General features: G+C 44.5%; 2 protein-coding genes across 5 annotated transcripts in view; both read right to left on the bottom strand.

The window, feature by feature from the left end:
- LOC306784630 (nucleosome-remodeling factor subunit BPTF-like) overlaps window positions 1-12,819 on the bottom strand; it is a 39,717-nt gene extending 26,898 nt beyond the window's left edge. For 2 of the 4 annotated variants that reach the window (XM_079278665.1, XM_079278666.1), the window contains exons 1-7: window positions 4,727-4,854; window positions 3,141-3,347; window positions 2,529-2,738; window positions 1,401-1,583; window positions 947-1,119; window positions 405-581; window positions 21-202 (exon numbers count right to left, since the gene is read on the bottom strand). In XM_079278665.1, coding sequence (XP_079134791.1) covers window positions 21-202; window positions 405-581; window positions 947-1,119; window positions 1,401-1,583; window positions 2,529-2,738; window positions 3,141-3,347; window positions 4,727-4,796 — 1,202 coding nt within the window. In that variant the 5' untranslated portion in view covers window positions 4,797-4,854. Of the gene's footprint in view, window positions 1-20; window positions 203-404; window positions 582-946; window positions 1,120-1,400; window positions 1,584-2,528; window positions 2,739-3,140; window positions 3,348-4,726; window positions 4,896-5,042; window positions 5,095-8,133; window positions 8,957-12,148 lie in introns of those variants that run through there. The other 2 variants (XM_079278668.1, XM_079278667.1) reach the window with 2 other exon arrangements.
- Window positions 12,820-14,711: 1,892 nt separating this feature from the next.
- Window positions 14,712-22,604, bottom strand: nol11 (nucleolar protein 11; the record flags this gene model as incomplete). Its single annotated transcript, XM_079277976.1, has 18 exons — window positions 14,712-15,255; window positions 15,411-15,518; window positions 15,930-16,022; window positions 16,113-16,191; window positions 16,413-16,649; window positions 16,833-16,958; window positions 17,127-17,311; window positions 17,406-17,471; window positions 17,945-18,036; window positions 18,209-18,332; window positions 18,723-18,799; window positions 19,324-19,530; window positions 20,145-20,286; window positions 20,538-20,595; window positions 20,749-20,897; window positions 21,169-21,225; window positions 21,787-21,900; window positions 22,458-22,604. The coding sequence occupies 18 exons, from the start codon at window positions 22,602-22,604 to the stop codon at window positions 15,142-15,144; spliced, it is 2,175 nt and encodes a 724-aa protein (XP_079134102.1). The 3' UTR covers window positions 14,712-15,141.

Below are 22,604 nucleotides of genomic sequence, written 5' to 3'. Positions count from 1 at the left end.
CACAGTGCCTGAATCAGTACCTGTGTGAGGCCCAGTTAGGGTGCATGAACGGCGAAGGAACGTTGTTCTCCAGCTGGATGATGGTGATTCTCAGGGTGGAGATGGTCAGCACCTTGGAGCCATGGATCGACCCGTTCCACTTAAACTCCCCTGCTGGTGTCATGCAGAACTTGTGGGAGAGATGCCGCCTCTTGTCGTGGTCCTGATGAAAAGACAAATAAAGTAGGTTTCGGTCAGGGATCAAGTGAAAGCATCTGAAAGCCCGGGGACATTTCAGAGCCCCGATCAATATCGGTTTATAACTGTGTAACCGAGCAACCCTGCAGCTCTTATTTAACGTTGCATTTAATGTTGTACCTCGATACATTCAAATGGCAAAAGCAACAAGTTGTCGTGCTACTTGCCTCTCTGTGCTGGTGTTTGTTGAGGGCCACGGTATTGGAACTGTACTGGTTATGATAGACGCGGTATTTTCCCTCCTGTCCAAGCTTGAAGTACTGGCTGAGCGTCCCCTTCATCACCACCTCCTTGCCCCGCGTGCTGACCCGGGTGACGTCTCCCTGTGCATTTACTACTAGTACCTGTACAGGACGGGGAAAAAAGACACGAGTCATTCAGATTTATTTAAAGATTGCCCCATGACAAGGAAGTTCATATTCCCATCTATTTTACTGTCTGCATAAAATGAGCATCCTCATTACAGACAGTGACGTTGCAGCCTTGAAATGAGCTGTGGTAGAGCGTTTTATTAGGTTTAACATGTTAGCTCGGGACAATGTTTAAAAGATTGTCAGCTAAATCTCCATTTCTTCCCCCGAGGCCTTTAACCTTATCTACAAACATACACTGGCCTGTGTACCCGTGTGTTTGACACGACGCAGGTTTCTTTTAATTTTTACATATTGTCTAAAAGAGCAAAAGCATAATCATCCATGGCTCTCCTCACCTCTTTGCCCTCCTTGAAGCCCCTGTTGGCTTCGTGAACAGCAGCAGCCACCTGTTGGTTCTTCATCTGGCTGAGCTTACTCTCTGGGTTCCTCAGCCGGGTCACCATGCGAGTGGCTGCAGACCTCTTACTGCCGAGACCCCCCTCGCCGTTGGCCGAGTCTTTACCGTCTCCTGGAAACCCAATGCCAGAAAAAGAGTCTATTTGAAAGGGTGTATGATGTGCAATGATCACTGAAAGCAATACCATCGTGACAGTTGATATCAAGGACAGTTTTTCAGGCATCAGTTTAGGCTTGAAAAGATAATTTTACATAACCTTTATTTAATCAAGAAGTCTCATTAAGATCTCCTTTGCTAGACATACCCGAGTACAGCAGAGTACAGTTTTCAACAGTACAACAGAAATTAGAAAACAAAACAAGATGTAATTGTGAGGTAATGTTTTGTCAGACCTGTGTCATCCAGGCTGGCCAGGGATGACTGGGAGGACTTGTCAGCCAGGTCTGGGGGTTCAGGTCCTCGGGGAGGGACCCTGGCTCCCATGCTGCAGTTACTGTTCTCCTCGCTGGTCTGGGATGGCTGGCTCAGGATGCCATTTCCACTGGCAGGGACAGAATCTGACGACGGGTTTTCTGCTACACAGATAGAAAATCAAAGAGAGGATTGGCCGTTACATAAAGATGAGCTTGTCCAGATTGAGTTGTTCTTCATCCGAGACATCTTTCAGGGTTCGTTTAATTGTTCCGGCAGAGTACGGCTGAAATTACTGATCTAGAAAAACCAGACTGTTGCATCAAAGCTGTCAAAGGATGACCGATAGAAGCTTAGTCTTAATGAAGGTAGACACTTTCTTGCGGTAGTTCTGCAATAGTTAAGGCTATACCTCCCTCTACTGATAAGTCACGGGTAATGCATGCACCAAAGAACAGCACAAATGGAGGGATGGGGCACTTGAAAGCAATGGGCGACCAGTCCAGGCAAGGCAAGGCTCCAACCAGGCTGACACAACTACACTGACCGCGACAATGAACAGTGAACCTCTGGAATTATTAAGGATGAATATGTGCAGTTTTTCAACAAAGGCTCTACCTAAACAGAGAGCTATTTAGTCAGATGTTAACAAGCAAACAGCAAAGGAAAAGCTTATTATGCCAGGCAATGTAAATGCTGTCCCCAGTTGACCGAGGCTCGGTTCTGGTCATGCGGTGACAATGCCATCTGATGCAAATCAATCGATGAAATCGGCATCTCCGCTCTTCAGAGAAAACGAGAGCACGAGGTTTTAAGAGTTCAAGTGCAAAATGGCTGGAGGTGTTCCAGGGCCGGCGGCAGGTTTCAAGAAAGAAAAGTTGGACGATTGAACACAAAAGCCAGCAGATGGAATGAGAGCCACATGCAAAGCAGCAGGCTGAGAGATGGTCAGGAGGAACGCCAAAGCACTGGCGCTCATTCACTGCTATGAGATTCATCACACAATCCTGTGAAGTTGCAGCGTGCGACGGTAAAGCAAATCCCCCCCCCCAAAAAAAGCTTAATGAGGTCAACTCCCCCCCCCCCCCCCCCGACATGTCCTCGTATACCTTCGGTGTTGTTAGAGACCTTCACATGGGAACATCCCGCTATCTGAGCCGCGTCGGCGGCGGCCGAGGGCTTTGGAGCCTCCAGGGCCAGGCCATAGCTCACGGCGGTGGGGAGGGTTTGTGTTGGGGCAGAGGTTGCCAGAAGCGTAGGTCCGTCTGAGATGCTACTGCCACTACTGCCATCTTGGCCAGTGGGTGGAGCTTCAATAACTACAGGTGGACAGCAGCAATGTTGTAAATATTGTGGATATTATGGTATGATGCATAAAAAACACTTGGAGACGATGGAAAGAAGCAGAACGGTTGGGGAAGACAGATGTGGTCAAATCCTAAAATCATCCATCGTCAATTGAAAAAAATGATATTACCTTTGCACTTTTACTTCCTTTAGATTTTCAAGATTAATGCAATACATAGACATTTATATTCATTATACTCTCGTGGCCAATCAGCGAACCAAAGACGTGTTTGTTCTGCTGCACATGCAGTAAATGTCTTATCGCTCTGTATAGGGGCCTCTTTATTGCACTGTATCAAACATTTACAGCAAGACACAGATATAAATTAAACTTTGTGCTTTAATCGTGTTTGTCAGAATACAAACATAAATACCTTCACCATCCATTTTCTCTTCTTTAGTCGCCTCCTCTTCCGTCACATCTTTGACCTTGCCCTCCTGTTGCCCCTCATCCCTCAACTTGGCCTCTTCATCTTCCTTCTCCTTCTCCAGCCGCGCTTTCAGCGCCTCCTCGGCAGCCCGCCTCTTCACCTCCTCCAGCTCCTCCTCCTTCTTAGCCCGCAGCCGCTCCAGGATCTCCTCTGGATGACAGAAGCAAACAAACGACGGCAGAAATGAAAAGGAGGGGAAAATAGCTAGCGTGTGATTATCATGAAGTCACAATCAGGGATACGATCAACAACACAGAAAAGTAGACAAAATAATCTACAACGAGGCTTTCGTTTTTGGAGGCAACATTATTATCATCGCTCTTCCCACGTCATCCCAGTTTCAGCCCCCCTGCACTGGTTACCAATTTCATTCAGACTCTATTTTAAAGTCTAGAAGGCTTTACATGATCAGTGAACTTTTAGCAACAGACCGTGTACAGTATATTCACATTACATGATTGAATGTAAAATGTTTTAAAATGTGTAAATCCTTTTTGATGTCGACATCCAAACACGATGTAAAACACCACAATAACGTTGGATTCCTGTGCGTGCTCAAAGAGCACAATGGCATCCTGCTGTGTTTCAGAATGACCACAGTGTTATTAATACGTGCAGCAGCAGTGATAGTCGCATATTGAGAGATAAGCACGACGGGTCATTGATAGACAACGGAAGACTGTAAAGTCCTTCAGCAGAGTATGACTCATCTGTCGCACCATGACTGGATCAACATAAGCTGAGCAATAAAAAGCCTCCATCTGCACGGTGCAGGTCAGCATAAAGACACCAAAATAAAAACAGAGAAACATTGACGTGAATTGGTTTTTCCAATTATCATGACCAATCAAGCCCTCGCGTATCTTAAGTATCATGTGTGCTACGTGTACATCCTTGCATTCCTTGTAAAAATACAACAAAAAACACTGGGATGAAGCTGTTGCTGTTAGTTTGATAAAGTCTGACAAATGTATTCATACAGGCTTACATCTTTCATGTTAAAGTCTGCAGAAAGTGATGACCTTCGACTTAACTGTGTGTGTTGCATCAAAACGTAAACACCACATACAGCAGCACCGTTTAAAGTGTGGCGCTGTGTTTCAACCCTTTATTTGTGATGAAGGTTGACGGCACCGCAGAGTGAATGCTATAAACACGAGGTGCTCACAAGTGCATCATCACCACCGAACACAGCAGGCAAAAAAACAACAAAACGAACACATGGATTTGGTGGACACCCTGTCTGAAGCAAGGAACAGAGGAGCGACTGAAGGGGAGCTCGAGTGCTGGACACTGGCCAAACTGGGACCAGAGTAAGGTTACATAATAGATGAGTTGATTCCTATGACCCAGCCATCTATGACTGGGTGGCATTCATGAGTATTCGGGGGGGGGGGGGGAGCAGGCAGAGGAGTGGGAAGACAGAGGCAGAAAGGGAAGGAAGAAAATACTTTAAGGAGATCCTTCTTCCACTGATTCGATGATTCAACTTTGCAGCTCATACTGAGAAAGAGTGAAGAACTCCTTACCATTAGCGGCAGTGAGGAAACACTTGTTGCTGCCACGGGCCTTGTTGGTCAGGTCCTCAGTGATGTCCATATGTGCGTGCACCTCGTCCCTTATCTCCTCAAGCGCCGCAAACAGGTCGGCCTCCCAGTACTCCTTATCCCAACACTCTATGAGCTCGCCTAGCTGGACCTGGGGGGGGGGGGGGGGGGGGGGGTTATAGTAAGAAAGACATTAAGAAGAGTATCAAGAGTCTTTCAAAACAAAATAATTTAATTTTATATTGTGTGAAGAGCACTGCACCCCCCCCAGTGAGAGAAAAGGACGAGTCGCGTCTACCTTGGTGCTGTAGTACCAGATGGCTTTGTCCTCCTGCTCGCCATCCTCCTCGCTGCAGGGGGGACAGGAGGCGGACCATTAGGAGACACAACAGTGACGGGTGGGACAAACAGGAAGCAGATGATCTACACATGCCTTCTTTCTATATACGGTACTTCTGTGTAGCTTCATGTGTTTATTGGCATTTGTTTGCCTTTCGTCAAGTCAGTATACTTTTTTTCCACACTTCTCACACTGAATTTAGCAGAGACTGCAGCTTAGCCCGTTAAATCTAAACGTTTACGTTGCACCGATGTCAATTAAAGTGTCCACGAAACATAAACAGGTGATGAAGCCACGCATTAACCAGAGGGAACTGTGCATTGGTCATGCTAGCAATTACTTTTTGAAGCGCTAAAGGAACTGGCCGATCCATCCGTTATAAACGTTCATTTTATGGTTAGCCTGCTCGAATGAATGATTACCGTTAACATAGTGGACCTCACAACAAAATGTGTTTCATGCCGGTTTTCATCTCTCGGTGGCAATACAGTGCTGTCACATTCATGTCATAGACAATGAATTACACGACCACAGGAGCGAACAGCTGAGCGAAGCCGCAAAGGTGTCATTGGAAAAACAATAAGTCCATTCAACAATCTTGCACATTTCAAAACTGTCTATCAGACTGTGATTTCCACAGTTCTTCTTCAAAAGGCTTCTTCATCTCGCTTTGCCAGACAGACTTACTCATCAGTAAGAAGGCATATTTTATGCTACGGACAAAAATGATGTGAATATTTAATAAATAGGATATGGATCTGTAGGGATATGGAATCGGATTTGCTGCAAGTGTGTAACATTAGTTGAAGAGCTGAAGTAAAAAGGTGTACAAGTCACTCACAGGGCTCTTGGAAACAATTTCCAGATAACAATTGATTTAAAGGAATTTTATGAACAGCGTTTCTACTTAAAATCTCACATGCGTTTACCCAAAACAGCACCAGAACCAGAGCACGTGCTTGGCTGTTTGGAGCAATGTAAAAAATTTTGGCTGTCCATGGTGCTGAAGAGAATCATCATCAGTTGATTTTTAAGTTTCTTGTTGTATTTAACTGTACAAGGTGTTAGATACTGAAAGTAGGCTGCATAAAATATAAAGCAGGAATTTGACTTTGTGTTTATTACACTTTGCTTTATATACATGCACACACTACCGCTCAAAGGTTTGGGGTCGCCTGAAACTCTCGATATGTTTCAGTCAGATGGCTGAGACGATTCCTCTCTATTTTTTCAATCGTCTTTCATGCTTTTTGTGTGTAGAAAGTTTAGAAATATTATTAAAAATACAACACCAGTGTTGAAGCCAAGAACACCTAAACCTAAAACAAACCTAATTTCATAATTGGCGTGTACAAGATGTATTTCGTGGCTTCACTTTAATCTAATCGTCCCCATGTTTTGGTAAATTCGTGTGCACGAAGTAAGTGTGTACACAGAGAGCCAGCATGAAGTGCAGCGTGCCCGTTTCAAGTATCAGCAAGATGTCAACTTGTCTTAAATAACTCATCCCCAAACTAAAGTACAGCTGAAGCAAGGACGAGCGCCTGAAGCAGGCGTCGGCTGGAATTAATGACTTGGCCTTGTGCACGGCCAAAATGATTTAATAAGTTGTGCCCACAAATGAATCCAAATGTGGGAACGATTTCATTCAATTTTGATCACAAATTATATTTGCGTGCACAAATGAGTTAATGGTGGTCTCAATATGTAGAATTATTTCTCTGCGAGCCTCATGATGCAATCATATGGTCGCAATTAAATTCCACTGATGTTAAACAAACATATTCAATTATTGCCCGGCCCTACTTTCTTCCATTCTAAATGATTTAAAACACGGAGAATTTCAATAATCTGTGAAAAGATCTGCTCTCCCGAAATTTCCCATGAAATGTGTGCACCTGTAGGGTGAACCGTACTGGTTAGAGGAAAGCCTACGCTTCTCCAAGACACAACCTTACTTTTGCACACATCATTCACTGCACGTACATCCAGTCACACAAACTTTCCTCTGTGCACACTACTTATATGCACAAACACACACACACACACACACACGGCCTCTGAAGGGAGAGTGGAGATCAGTAACGCAGCACCTGCTGGGGGGCAATTTGGAGAGCAGAAAAAGAAGCGAGTGTAAATGCAGAGCTGACAAACCTCGGGCCACCCTTTTAAATCATACAGTGTTCAGGTGATCCAGGCTCTTTTATGGTTTATGTAGCAGGCCTCCTGCTGCTGCTGACCCAGCACACACACACCATCTGTGACTGCTCAATACCAGAGATCATTTGCTAACACATTGGACCAATTATGCTGATGGTCAGGTTGTGTTAAATCTTATGGACAGATGCAGTTATTTTTTTTGCCTCATCATACATTTTTTACTTTACTTTTTACTGAAATTTATGGTGTGCATGTTTGACTTTGTAGGTACTGCTCTATGGTTTCCAAACAGAGCCAGTCAATGTAATTGGGTTAATGCAGGTCACTCATGGCCCCTCTGCTCACCTGAGTTGCCTATGATAATAATAATAATAATAATAATAATCTTTAGACAAGTGGCTAGGACAAAGTAAACTGATCCACAAATAATGTGGTTAGATCAGCTGCAGTATATAATGTAACGCGTCAGTACAGGTATGTGCAGAATGGATGACTTGCAATATCTCGCTTCTGTTCATGCAGATGGTTTGTGACATTCATGAACACTTTCTACGTGACAACTTTGGAGACTCTGATTTTGAGCTGATTAAACTGATGTTACAGCACGCTTATTACTCTCGCCTGTACTCCTTCATGGAATTTCAAGCAAATGTTGGTAGTGTACTAGAATTGTGCTGTTATTTTGTAGAGAAAAAAAATGTTCAAACTAAGAGACCATAATGGTTGATTAGCGATCAAACAAACATGTTTCACACACTCCGTCCTTACCAAGCGTTTCAGTCTGTATATTATCAGTATTCAACACTGTAACAAGATCAAGTCACCCACACTGACACCTCTTGAATTATATGCAACACGTTGGCACATAAATTAAACATTGTGAACTTACACGACAATGCGGCGGTTAAGGAACCAGTATTTTCGGTTGTGTCGGTCGAAGCCGACCGGCAGTTGTCGAATAAAGGGTTTGCTCCTCTGCACTTCTGGGATGCAGTCTGCCACACCGGGCACCTTGTGGGCCACGCACACCTCGCACTGCCACTCGTCCTCCGGCACTTCCTGCAGCGGCGGCTTCACACACTCCAGATGGTAAACGGCTGAACACGTCTCGCAGCACAGCAGGTCGCCGAGGCGATGGCATACCCGGCAGTGGTCGTCGTAAGCGACAACGCCTTCGGACATTAGCTCCTCCCGGGCAATGTTGGTCGCCAGGAACTGGTCCACCAAAAACTGGAGGACTTTGATTTTGCTCTCCAACGTTTCGTACGGGTAATCCTCACACTCCTGCAAAGGCAGAATGTGCCGGTACTCCGGGTCACTCTCGCAGTACGCCCGCACCACCTCCGGCCAGGTCATACCGTCCACGAAATACAGAGTGGAGTTGACGGAGTCCTTCACGTCAGTGGGGCCAAACGTGGTGTTAGAAGTGTCCTCCTCTCGGAGAATGGCTTTGAGCAAGGAGATGTGGGTCTCTGCCAACAGTGTGCACTGCTCCAGGCTGGCCACCGCCGCACAGAAATCCTCAAAGCGGAACGGCGAGAGCCGCAGCACCGAGCCAAAGTTGCGGAGGACTTCGTAGACGGCAGACACATTGAGAAGCTGTGAGGTAGGGACCTGGAGGTCCTCGGAGGACTTGGGAAGCCCCAGGGAGGGAATGTCCTTTGCCTCAAAGATGGGAGACTGCGATCGCAATGCCCGACTCCTTCTCCGGCCTGCAAGAAGTGGAAAAAAAGTAGAGTCAGGAGTGAGAAGGATGGCAGAACAAAGGAACAAATAAAATGAAGAGACAACATACATACAAGATTAAAACGGCCCATTTTTGCTTTTGTGTCAACACCAAATCCTAACCATGGTACCTGTGTGATGTACTGTGTCGAGGTCGACCCATAATGTATTTTATGGGCCGATACAATAATGATAATTTGGAGCAGGAGAGGGCCAATGAAGAGCCGATAGTGCTGCGGGAGAAATAAACTGAAAACAGGTCAGAAATCACTCGATTACCACTTGTCAGCTTGTTGTAAAATCAGCTGTCCCCAGGACAAAGTTGCAGTCTGCTGGGTTTTTTTAATGCATGGAATGTTTTTTCATAGATTTGAGTATTTCTGTCTGAAAAAAATACCTCAAAAACACACAAAAAAAGTGCCAGCGCTCCCCCACCATCCTGGTCTGAAGCGCCAACTTATTCAGGAGTTAATCACGTGCACACATATTTTCAGCAAAAGTGGCCCTCATTGTGTGTTTGGAGCCTCTATGGAAACCAGTGATGTACGTTTACGTGTGACTGGTTGCAACTGTGCTGCCATCACCCACTATCTATCGCCCAGTTCCTCCAATAACAATAGTTTGTAGAACGTTCAAACGTGCAGGGTTGACCTCTTATAAAGAGTCCTTCTTCCAGTCTGCCTGGTGGCACTAGGGGATCCCCCAAGCGGCATATCAGAGTGCCACATGTAATCCAATTTGTTCTACTAAAAAGGACACAATAACAACATGAAATATAACATCCTATCAAATTAAAATACAACATAGGACTCGTAGACCACCTCATTTTGAGGGGAAACGTGGCTAAAGGTAATGTGAATGGGGTTACTTCTTTCGCAGCGTGATACAGAAGAGTCACTTTATAAAATGGAAGACCAGCTAATTCTTGTCCCAAGACAACAAGCTGAATTTATAAGCCTGCCTTTCTTTCTACAGTGTAATTAATGCATATGGTGCAGCTTATTTGCTGTACTTTGACCACAGGAACGTGTAAAAGCCGGCATTTGTATTTGATGTGAACGGCTCAGTGCAGGTCATTCAACCTGGCCTCATGACCCTGGTCCTCAACACGGACGACTGCTTTTTTGAGATGAACTGCATGGTTTTCACATGGTGAAGAAGCACGTCTTTAATCACTGCAGGATTAGTACACTGTTGCTATTCACTAATCAGAAGATGACTATACCCTTGGTGGGCTCTTCTAGCCTCGTCATTTATCTGAAGCGAGGGTCGTGAAGGACAGAGGGTGTCATATGATGGACATTTGTGATATTGGGCGATATATTAAAACTACTTTGACTTGCCTTGGCTCATGAGCTCTAACAATAATGGGACCACGCAGTCTGGTATGAATGGGTAAGACTGGGGTTGACCACCGCCAGTTCGTTATTTGGCATCAAACACAGCGATCGTGTGTAAAAGTGGTGTGTGAGCGAGTTGTGCATTTTGTTTGAAAAGCGCATGGACGTGTGTGTCTCTGAGTGTGTTCCAATACCCACACAACCGTACTATTTAGAAAAAAGTTAAGTATGTCTCAATACACAGTATGTCCAATGTAGTACGCCAAAAACACCAGGATGTCCTAATGCACCCTGTTGCTTTTGCAGTGTGGTTCTCTGGCTATTTTGACCCACAATCCTCTGAAACGTCCCATCGACTGAGCCGCCGGGTGAACACAGACAGATGACAGCTATTACATATATCGAATATATAGGAGTTAAAAGCGTCAAAGTTCACGATGCAATGTTATGACAACGTAGTATGTCCCAACTGTATGCATACCGCATGCAGCAGCATGTACTTTGTAAGGGCAGCAACACACTAAAAGTATAAAGGAAAAGTATGTGATTTAGCACGGCAGGGAAAGCATCAAAACATCCAGACCAGTGATTCTCAAAGTGGGGTCCGTGAGGTGTATACTGAATAAAAACCTCTGGTCTGGGCCATTGGTCTTACGAAAGACCCCTCACAATGCTGCCATGTTCACGCGTCACTATAAAACTCACTTAAATGGCATCTAAGCCTGATCATAGAGACGTTTTATAGGGTGAACAAATCAAGTTTCTTTCAAAAGAACATTTTTGTCTTAAAAGGAAAAATTGATCCCAACAAGAAATGAAATCTGATGCCAGATATATATATATATATATATATATATATGCCAGATATATATATATATATATATATATATACACACACACACAGTTTCTGTTGAACAGACATTTAAATGCTCGAATCACCCTTTCACTACTTTTCTCATCCTTTACAGAATGACTTCCCGCGCATTACATTGCATAACAGGTGTGATGTAAATTGATGCGAATTGCACGAGGGCCCAATCAGTGTTCGCTCACCTTGATAAACAGTGTGGTCACTATGGTAACGGTGGACCACGTAATATCGTAATCGTCGGTGTTCGCAACAAGTGAGGAGAAGAGCGCCTCGCTTCAAAACAAACGCCTGTCAAACTCATCCAGGAGCGTTATGCAACGAAATAAGTCTTCTGAAATGGAGTTGGACGTGGTGCAAACGGTCCGATGCGCGTGCATGAATATAATACAATTATTACCGTTATTTATTAACACTTTCTTTTTAGTACAACAGCCCGAGATAAAGTAGAACTATGAACTGTTAATCCGACGCCAACATTGGAAAACAACGTAAATAACTACGTGTTGTGAATAAGTCTGTTATATAGAATAAAATTGTCTTACTGTGTTGTGCATAATAACATAGGTAAACACGTTGAATGAGTGCTATATGATATATACATGTATACATGTGTGATAAATAGAGACCATACATCCAGGTACTCCGTGTCTACGGAAACACGTTAAATACAGCGCGCTCGAAGAAGTCCGGTAAAAAACAAAAGGGTAAAAATCTCCAATATAAATTGACAACAAAAATGTGCTGATCCGACAAAAAGTCAAAAACACGAGAGCCGGTTGAAGCGTGGAGCAGATCTGTCCACCAGTGGCAAGCAGAGCCCACGGTAAACAAAGGCCTGTTTCTGAGTGCAAGCTCCATTTTGAACAATGCGGCTTGGTTTCTGTACTGAGCTGAACAAAAATAAAATGCACACTTTAAGTAATGCAAAGCGGCTGTGCTAAAGTGCGTGCACTTGCAAACAAACGTACCTGGGGTGCTACCGAGCGTGCTGTGACTCTTAAAACTACTCTCGGTACAGTAGCTGGCATCATCATTATCTGGTAGTTCCTCCAGATAGTCCGATTCGTTTCCCAAGGCCTCCTCCTCTTCAAGATCCGACGAAGGGTTGTCGTTCATGAGTTCATCATCGTCTGACCTGTAGCTTATATTATCATCCTCCTCGTCGCTGTTGTCGTCGTAGACCACCTTGGTTTGAGGCCGCCTCCCTCCGCCGCGGCTGCCTCTCGACCCCCTGCCTCTCGATCTGCCTCCTCTGCCCCGCGATGCCGCGGCCGCCGCCGTGGTTGAGGCTCCAACTTTCCTGCGGCCCCGGGTCGAATGAAAGTTCTCTCGGCCGGAGATTTCTGTCTCCACTTCCGCAGAGCGAGTGCCACAAACGCCGCCAATTCCACCCCGTCCCCGACCGCGTCCTCTGCCTCTCCCCCGTCCACGCATCCCTCGACTCCTGCTGCCCCTGGAGCCGCGGACTGGCGCGGGTGAACCTTCCCGTATCGCGGCTGCTTGTTTGGGCGGCCTTCCTCTTCTCCCCCTCATTGTGGGAGAGAGTCTCTTCTGTTCCGCTTCAATCTCGGAGCTCGAATGAGCCACGCACTCCAGAGAAAGGCGTGGGAGAAAGAACCCGACAGACGGTTCCCGACAAGTCTCCACCAAGCCCCGGTCTCAATTTCAGGGCGGAAAGCTCAAACTGAATGGCCGGTGTCCCGCTCTGGGTCGCCTGCAGACGCCATTTTTTCGTCTCAGCTCTCCCTCCGTTGAAAACACAGCAGGCCCCAGAGCTGCGTTAAGCTAACCACGAGCACCAGTGGTTGTGCCGGAAGTAAAGCACGCTTTCCTTCAAACTAAAAGCACAGTCAAAGTAAAAAATACTAATCAGTATTTAATACCGAGTTTCACAGAACATAGCACAACTATGAAACACTGTTACATATTATAAATTGTCATCACAGCCGTTATATAATCCAAATATAAACTTGAAACACTTTCGTTTTAACCTGCTCACTGCAACAGATCGGAAGGTGTGTTTTTTATCCTCTAACTTGACACTAGCAGGCCTGAGTGGATGCGAAGTCACGTGACTCACTATTCTACAATCGACGCAATTGCCGTGCTAGTTCATAAAATGTGTTATCCACGCAAACGCTATATTCCAACAGCACTTTATTAGCGCTGACTGATTTTGGCGGGTAGTTTTAATCACAGGTGGGTCGAGTCTTTTTAGTGAAACATCATCGTACATTTTCGGCCATGTCGCCATCGTCGTCACAGCAGAGCCAGGCGAGAAGATAAGCATAGTCCGACATTTAGCTTTATAATATGAACCCAAATTTGTCCTAAAAGTAAATAACACAAACATTTCCATGTTTGAAATGACGTAAATGTGCAAAACAGCTGTACATTTATTTTTCGACAAATGCATTTGATATTACTTTAAAGTATTACCACGGAACCTGGCTCCATTTCCAATCAGTTCAGCCAGTTCAGTTCACCTTAAATTGTTGAAATTACGTTGACATTTTATTGGAGCTATGCTGAGCTCCTGCTGATCAAACTTGCGCTATAATCTTAACAGTGTTATAATGTAGCCCGCAATAACGTGTACGGTCAACCAAATAAGAGTAATAGAGGTGCAATTGCAACACCCTTCACTCTTGTCAAACGCCTCTGGGTTTGACTTGATGAGTTTGGTAAGTTAACGTCAACTGTTCGTCTTCGGCTCTCGTTGGCGTTCCCTTTTCATTTTGACTGCACTTCAATAGACTGCACAAAACCCAAGTTGCGGCTATTTGTCGCATAGCTAGCCAAACTATCATATGTACTGACATTATCGCATGTAATTACATATACAGTATGTGTATTGCTGCGGATAATTGTATAGTTGTCTTTAAATTGTAAATACACGTATGTGCATTTTGTAAGTTGTCGTGGCCGAGTGGTTAAGGCGATGGACTAGAAATCCATTGGGGTCTCCCCGCGCAGGTTCGAATCCTGCCGACAACGAGATATACATTTTTGTATACGTGTCCCTGATAATGAATTTGCATTTTGGAGGGAATCCGAGCATTTACTTAACGTTACGTGTGGTGGATGAGATGGAGCATTTGTTATTGCGACCGCTATACCACGTTAAGTATGCCATCGTAACAAGCTCAATACTAGTAATGTTAACGTGCTGAATGCTCGTTCTACACAAAGTAGTAGCAGCTTGTTAACTCTTTTATATTTAGCGTGTTTCAATAAGGCCTCTTGTAGATTTACTTCTCTTCACACCGCTCCTCATAACCCTCTCAGTAGAATCGAAATGTTTCGTAGTAACTTCGTGCCACGGAGTGACTAGGGCCGCTTTCTGCACAAAGGAGTACAATGACCTAATAACCATGGTGCATTATAAAACTAATACAAATTCGTAAAAGCGTGCTAAAATCATGGCGATCGCCACTAACGTCAATGTATCCCACGCTAATTCACAAGTATTTGAGAATATCATTTAATGAGAAGGAAAAAAAAGTCACAAGGATCAGCAGTTTTCTCCAGTTATATATTTGTATTCAATATAAAAAGCTTTCCTGTGGAAACCAGTACAAAGTCACAGCTGCCAGAAACAGCCATTCATTCTACAATCATTGCGTTCAATGGTAGAGTCCCTACTAGGATTATGACAATTATTAACCAGTTTGGCATTGAGCAGACGATTCATTTATCGTTGAAACTTCATTATCTTAATGGTCAAATTTCCATCATCTTGAACCTATTAACATGGTTCAAAGGCATCTGCAACTCCTAACTTATACCAAGAATTCATATACAGTAAAACTCATACATCTCGAGTCTGATGGCTACCATTTTTTCCCCAAAAAACACTTAATATTTTACTATTTGGGACAAGTATACAACCTTGAAACCACTACAGGTGAAAAGTTGGAAAGACAATATGCTCAAAGATTTATTAAAAAGTATACACATTCTAAAACAGCTCAATGATTTCAATGGAGTATTGTCCGACATCCTTCTTCACCTTCATCTCTTTGAGCTGTTGGAGGCTGCCCTCGAGCTTTCCCAGCTCAGAAACCAGTTGCACCTGAGGACACAACAAGGCATCTTCCTTAAATTTCTTTCCCAGAAAACCTTTCAGATGTTTTCTGATAAAACTGCAGTATTCTATTCTTTAGTTTTACTAGACTATTTAACATGCAGCCAGTTGCAAAGCACACAAAAGGGAAGACTGTTGGTTACCTGAGACTTGACAAAGCTGTGGAGGTTCAGCAGTAAGCCCTTGGCCTCTGGAGTCATCACCAGCACTGTGAAATGGGCGTCCAACAGCAAGCATACCCAATCCATGATCTACAGTCACATGCAAAGGAAAACAGTTGGTTAGTTCCTTTCAAACTGGAAGGACTGAATTGCTGCATTCCATCGTTTGATTACAACCTTTTTGTTATAAACAATTCAGTGATTGCAAAGAGTTGCTGTATATCCTAATTCCAGTGCTTTTACACGTTTGTTACATATTAGAAGTTTATGAAAAACAGCTGACAGTGTGCTCTGTGTCTAAGCGTAATTCAGACCACACACAGTTTGTGCTCAAAATGTGAGTGACTTCCACCATATCTGGATTTGACAATCCGTCAGCGAAATGTATTTTTCTGCCTCCGGACTCGTCACCTAATGTGTCCTGGTGTGACAGGAGACCGGACCTGCCCCAATATGTCAAGTGTGGCCCCACTAATTATCTAGCTCGACGTTGACACAGACCTGAGTCAGGCTCGGTGATCTCAATCCATGCATCTGTGGGACAGCGCCGTGGGTATATTTTATGTAAAGGAACTGCAGGTACTGGAGGAAAAGCTGATTGGATGAGAAAGAACATTGAACGTTGTAAATGCCGTTTTGTTAAAGCATCTATAAAGTGCAGTGGGTTAACTAGCGGTTACTCACAACAACATTTTGGGAAGAGAGATCTTTCAGGTGCGGGAGCAGGAAAGAGTCGCTGTACGCCGTCTGCAGGACCTCATTTCTACACAGATCGAGTTAAGATCAAATACATAGTTCATTCAAATCAATGTGGACAAAGAGTCTGCAATTATGCTGTTTAACTGTAACATGAAGCTTTTTACTGGTACACAAGATGTGAGTCGGGGTTGAATCCAAGTAGTTGCATGATAATTAAAAAAAACATTAAAACATGACAGTATGGTGCAAATTTTGGGTGTGTGTGACCGTGCACTGGCAGGATACAGTAGAACAGCTTTGTGTAATCCCACTGGACAGATGTGTTCTGGTGGAGTCTTCTGCTCGTCTTGTGGCGCTCTGGTGTGACCTCCACCGAGGCCGTCTGAACGGTCCCCGCCAGCGGAGGTGGCGGTGAAGCCATTCAGCAAGCCGACCGGCTCGCGCTCTCGAGCAATCAGGGTTTCCGTGACGGAGACACTGCCCGGCTCCAGGCTCACCTTCTCTGCATCAACGTCGGACATACTGAAAGACGAAGGTAGAACACACTGTATATTTCCCTCCCATTTTCCATTACACAGAGTCAGGCTAATAATCGGATTATTAAAACCCTAAATCACAACAATATGTTACTTTAGTGGTTAATAAAAGGACCCTGTGGCAGAGACATCAGCTCGGGGATATGCACTTCAGAACCATCAGTTTTACCTGATGAAGGTCTTAAGGCAGGCACAGGTGACCGCTTCAGGGATGTCCGGGAAGAACTGCAAGCAGAGCTGACACAGGAAGTAGTCCTTCCTCTCCAGGGTCAGGAGCACGAGGTCAGGACACACACTGTTGAATGTCATGATGGTAAACCGTCTCAATTATGACATTTGCATTCAAATGCAGGTTCACAAATTAATTCTTCAGACTGAATAGTTTTGAGATTCGATATTTTTGAGTTATATGTCTCACTAAAAGAACAACATCGCCCTGATGCTATTGCCCTGCCTCACTGACCTGTGGCAGAGGCACCGAGTGTGCACTAGCTGAACCAGGCTGCCGGGGGTATAGAAGGCCGGATCAGCCAGGCTCCGGGACACGAGGGCCGACGCAAGCTGGCCCACCGACGGGTGCAGATCCTGGATGTCTGTCCTCGAGAGGAGCACCTCCACCTCTCTCTGGACCCCTTCTACTGGTGCTGTCTGCATGAGGAAATTTAAATATATTTTGTTTTGACAAAATTACGCTGTTTCAGTGTTTTGCAAGACAGCCATAAAATAAAAAACGTATTCTTACCTTGATAAGCTCCAGAACTTGGTAATTTGTCAAACTAGGTGCTGATTGGCTCTTACGGTTTGTTCTCTGTATGGAAAGAAAGAGGAATGAAACCATAGATTATACAATTGACAGGATAGTTACCGAACCATCACTCACACAACTTTAAAGCAGATAATTGCTGACTCATAAAAATGGTGTCACGTCAGCAACTGGTGTTATTATGGTTCTAGCATGTGAGCACGTTTAAGATGCGATGAATTGTCTAATGAGACAGACCTCTTTACATACTAATTTAGGTGAACTGTATAGATAAATCTACAAATAAACTAAAACTACAGAACAGCAGTGTAGTATTATGTATTTTCCCCTTTCCACAATTTTGTACATTTAGTGAACGATTCAATAATTTCAGGCAGCAGCTACTGTAAATCAGTTTCATATGTAGCTAGTGTTAACTAGCTGGCAGGCTGAGAAACACTAAGCCAGTTTTCAGGGCGACAGTGTGTGGGATTAATGCAGCAGCAGCAGCCTAGTCTCTAGTATCAGGTCCAACAAACCGTCTTCCTGGTGTCCACTGTTCTCGAGGGATGAGCTTTCTCTTCGTGCAGGATGTTATTCCAAGATGGTACAGAAGTGGGGGCTTCGGACTCTGTTGCAGTAAGAAAAACACAGTCTACTGAGTGAACGTGCAAATCTGCAGTGTCGAATTAGTGTTCCAGCATTATTAAGAACACGTCATTGCAGTATTATTTATTGATGTTAGATTAGTGTTCTCTGGCATCAAAGGTTTTTTGCAGTACTGCACATTTGTTTGAGCTCACCGTCAGTCTTGACCTGCCTCAGTTTTCCCAGTGCAGAGGCCAGGGACGATTTGGGGCACTCGTATGGAATAACAGAGAGGGTTTTCCCATGTGGAATGACTAACTTGTTCCAAAAACTCCAGAGCTAGATTAAAGACAAAAGAAAGGGAACACAAACAGGAATTAAAGTTACCTTAGATTAACAGCGATCATATGAACTAGGACAACTATTTAAGCGACAACATTATCAATGTAAACTGCTATAAAGTTGTGAGGAGGGACAGTGAGCCCCGTCACGGTGGAGAGCAGACACAGTGCTCTACCAAAGTCATACAGTCCTTAATCAGCACCCAGCAGCTGGAAGGACAGGGAACCGTGGCCTGCAGTAATAATAACAACGAGGGAAGCTTGAGCGGGTGGTTCCCGCATACTCATCAAATTCATTAACACTATTTGTTTCATCCACTGATCGTATAACAGAGACATAAGAAACTATTCTACTGATGAGTTATGTGCACACACACAACATTCCTACCTGGCCGTAGATTTTACCCGCCATCTCTTTTCCTGCCTGAAGCGTCTGGAAATTGGTATTCCAGATGCAGAGGAAGTCTGAAAAATCAAAGACAGAGAGCCATTCAAGACAGACAGACAGACAGACACACACGCTTGCATCAGATACTGGAGTCACGTAGCTTCAGGTCATCATTCTCGTGTCTTTATCACCAAAACAAAATTCCTGGCACAAGATGCAGACACTAGAAACTAAATTCAGGTCAGGTCAGTCATAAAAGAAAACAAAGTGATGCCTGCTTTCCCTATTCTTCTTATTGATTATGTAATGTCTGCATAAGCTAATAAAACATTTTTTGTCACTTTCGCCACTGTGAACTTTTCATACTTAAAACCTTTAGGGCACGGCTCTCCGTGTTGTGCATGTTGACTCACAAGCATGACTTACCGAAAGCCTTGAAGTATATCCCAGATTGACTTACTTAAGATCCGTCTTGCATAAAATGGTACTTTTAGCGGAGTGAAAACCAGCCAGATGCTCGTGGTAATAATATCTGAAAACATGTCCGAGTAGAGAGCCCTTGTGGTCTTCATTTCAGGCAGTGGGATTAAAACGCATTTACCGTTGCCAGATCCGGCAGAGGGGTGTGGAACCCCCACAACGGCTACATGGGCTTCGTCCAGGGCCTGAGCGGATGCAGCCTCCAGTAGGCCCTCACCGACGGGAAGACCCAGCAGCAGGCTGCGAGGCAGCGGAAGAGCCTGGGCCCCCTCGTCAGCCACCAGGCCCCGCACAGAGACTACACTCTGGTATAAATGACCGTTAGGGTCTGGATGGAAGGAAAATGATGAGGCACAAAAAAACGATTATTGAGGGAACTAATAACACCCATCTTACATGTACCATCCTGTGTTTGTGCAACACAATGTGTAACTTGAAATAAACTTAAAATAAACTTGCAAGTTGACATTAAACACGGTAAAACCACAACTCGCCGCTGCTGTTTTTTTGTTGTGAAACACTTCATGGATCTGTAATGTAACTCACAGTGTGGAAACTATAAACAAAACCAGTACTATCCCTAGAAACAGACTCTGCATTCATAAGTAGAATCTGTATGCAGCAGGACAAGATTTGGGCTTTGGAAACGTTGTGGTTTCTGTTAGTAGTCCGTGTGCAGAGCAAAAGAGCCGGAACGCATCGGTCGAAATGCAATCTGCAAACCTACCGGCAATCGTCTGACGATAACTTTTTATTGGCTTAAAATGAGCTTGTAAACTCACAATCCTGTCGTACACGTCGTCTCTCAACTCCATTCTTGCATCGCAACTTGCTGTTCGGACTGTAAACAATGGGCGGTGCACAGAAAAGGAAGTCTGCGAAATTAGCCCGTGCTGTCAAACACTGACACTAAAAATATTTTCACAGGACACTCAGACTTACAGAGATAAAGCAGGCGGATGTGTTTATCTCTGTAGGAGGCAGAGAAGCTGAGTGGGGAAAGACCCAGCTCCTCCCTCTCCAGCCGGTACCTCTGTAGGGTGTTGGGATTCAGTCTCTGCAGGTACAGGAAATGATCTCCTTTCTGTGGGACGACATCGACAGCAAAGGCAAAAACAGGCCTTTAGACATATAAATAAAGAGTTGATGCACATATCCATGGAGAAACAAAGGGCAAAATAAATAAGTTATTGGTAAACGGGTAAAAACAAACACATGGCATTCACACACATTTCCAAGCAGGCAAATGAGCGAATGCTTAAAACTGAAGTCGTTACATTTAGTTCTAAGCTTTTGTGTCTCCTGTCATGAGTCAAGCAATTCAAATGAAGTTACCTGTTCGGTTGTGAAAATGACAAACGTGTGTGACTCTGTCACTATGTTGGTGCTCCACCTAAAGACAAAAGGAGCAATCACTAATATGCTACAGGTGAGGCTGCAGCACAAGTTATTTTTTTACGATTTGAAATTGAATTGTCAACATCACTCTCAATCCAGATTATAACCCAAAGGATTTACTGGGGCTGTAAGGCGTAGTGATACTGACCTAATGGCCTCTTCTTGAGCCAGGACTTCCTCTATGGGCTGCTGGGGAGCAGAAAGAAGGGAGTCCAGGAGCCTCACAGCTCCTCGATGGAACAAGACCACAGGCTCCCCTCCAGCCACACAGTGGACCCTCCAGACATCTGACGACACCTGGAGAGGATTTACACACAGGAGAAGGACTGAGGATCTGCTCTGATTGGACCAAAGCGGTTCAGATTATAGTTTCAGTGACCTCGGTTAGGCACAATGGACAAATGGATCTGATACAGAGGGCTTCACTGTGTGAATGAATTACTTCCAGCATGCTTGTTGGAAAACACCACCAAGTCATTATCCCCAATTGTATGATTCATTACGTCTCTATGACAACGGGCTTTAAACATCGGATCAGACAACACACTGTACAAACTAGTTCACGTACGGTTGCTTTGAAGGCCTTTTCCAAGAGTATGTCTTCTTCCTTCCAAATTCTGATCACCTTAAAAAAAAAACACAAACAGACATTATTTTTGTGACAGTGTCAGGTAGATATTGCTCAAAGGGAGAGATCTAGAGCGACACCTAGATCCTAAACGAATGACAGCGTGAGTAACAATTTGGTTTATTTATTAAGGACCACATTCATTAGGATGGTCAAACCTTAAAATGAGGCAACACTGTGGAGTGAATTAGGAATCATATGGACAAGGCCGGCTGAACATGATCTAATCTATTGTACAGCTGGTAGACGGAAATTCAAAAACACTGTTAAGTTCACTGAAAAAGCAACGTTTCAGTCACTGTTGCCTTGGAGTTCACGTCTTTGTTTTATTGTATGGGAAAGTATATCTTAGTATGTAAGAATTTATTAATTTGCCCAATTTCAATCTGACAGCGAGTCAGCTGGGTTTCTGTACAGATGGTGCTCTGAAGCAAGCACCAACACCGAGAGAGAGAGAGAGAGAGAGAGAGAGAGAGAGAGAGAGAGAGAGAGAGAGAGAGAGAGAGAGAGAGAGAGAGAGAGAGAGAGACTTTATTCATCCCCAGGGGGAAAGTCTACCTTGCTGTCTGAGACTGCCACATATTCCTTGGACTGTGAGTTGTAGACTGCTGGACAGGTCAGTGTCTGTCCTTGTTTCACAGTCCAGCTGTTCAGTGGCTTCTGGTCTGAAACCTGTCAGAACCACAACAAACATACATTAAAAGAGGACCAGTTAACAACATCAATACGCGAGAAGGTTCAACCGGTCACAACACAAACTGTTTCCCTTCACTCCCTAAAACAATGTGACAGCAATGTGATAGCTGGAAGATTATGAAACAAGCCAGCGAAGCCAATTCTGAAAACGCTGATATGTAACGTTAGAGAAAAGAAGATGCGTGGTAAATCATTTAGCGCTACGTGGAGCAGTACATTAGATACACTCTGAGGCTAGCAATGCAAACCAGTTAGCTAGCAAGCTGCGCGTGTCCTGTGGTGGGTAACGTTATAGCGACCGTTAGCTAAACATGTGCCTGTTTTTGTACGCTGGCATGCTGTTCACAACAACCTGAGCGAACCGAGAAGGAGTCAGTACTATCACAGCTAGAAGATTGTGTCTTGTCTCGTCTGTTTTGGTAGTTAGCACAGATGTCGTTGCTAAGAACAGCAGAGGATGCCAACACGAGTTCTCCAGGTCGCGCTGATCAGCTGGTTAGGAGAGCCTCCTCAAAACAAACGTTAAACGTTACCTTGTAGAGCGTGACGGATCTGGTGGAGTCGGTGACGACGACATGGTCGCTGTCTCTCTCCGCTTCGATCCCCTGAATGCCTGAATTTGACAGATTTTGTGCTGGAGCAAGTCCGCACAACGTGTACCCCTCATACAGCGCGGCCAT

The sequence above is a fragment of the Melanostigma gelatinosum genome (assembly GCF_949748355.1).
Source record: "Melanostigma gelatinosum genome assembly, chromosome: 11".
Lineage (NCBI taxonomy): Eukaryota > Metazoa > Chordata > Actinopteri > Perciformes > Zoarcidae > Melanostigma > Melanostigma gelatinosum.
This window is presented reverse-complemented; position numbering and strand designations above follow the sequence as displayed.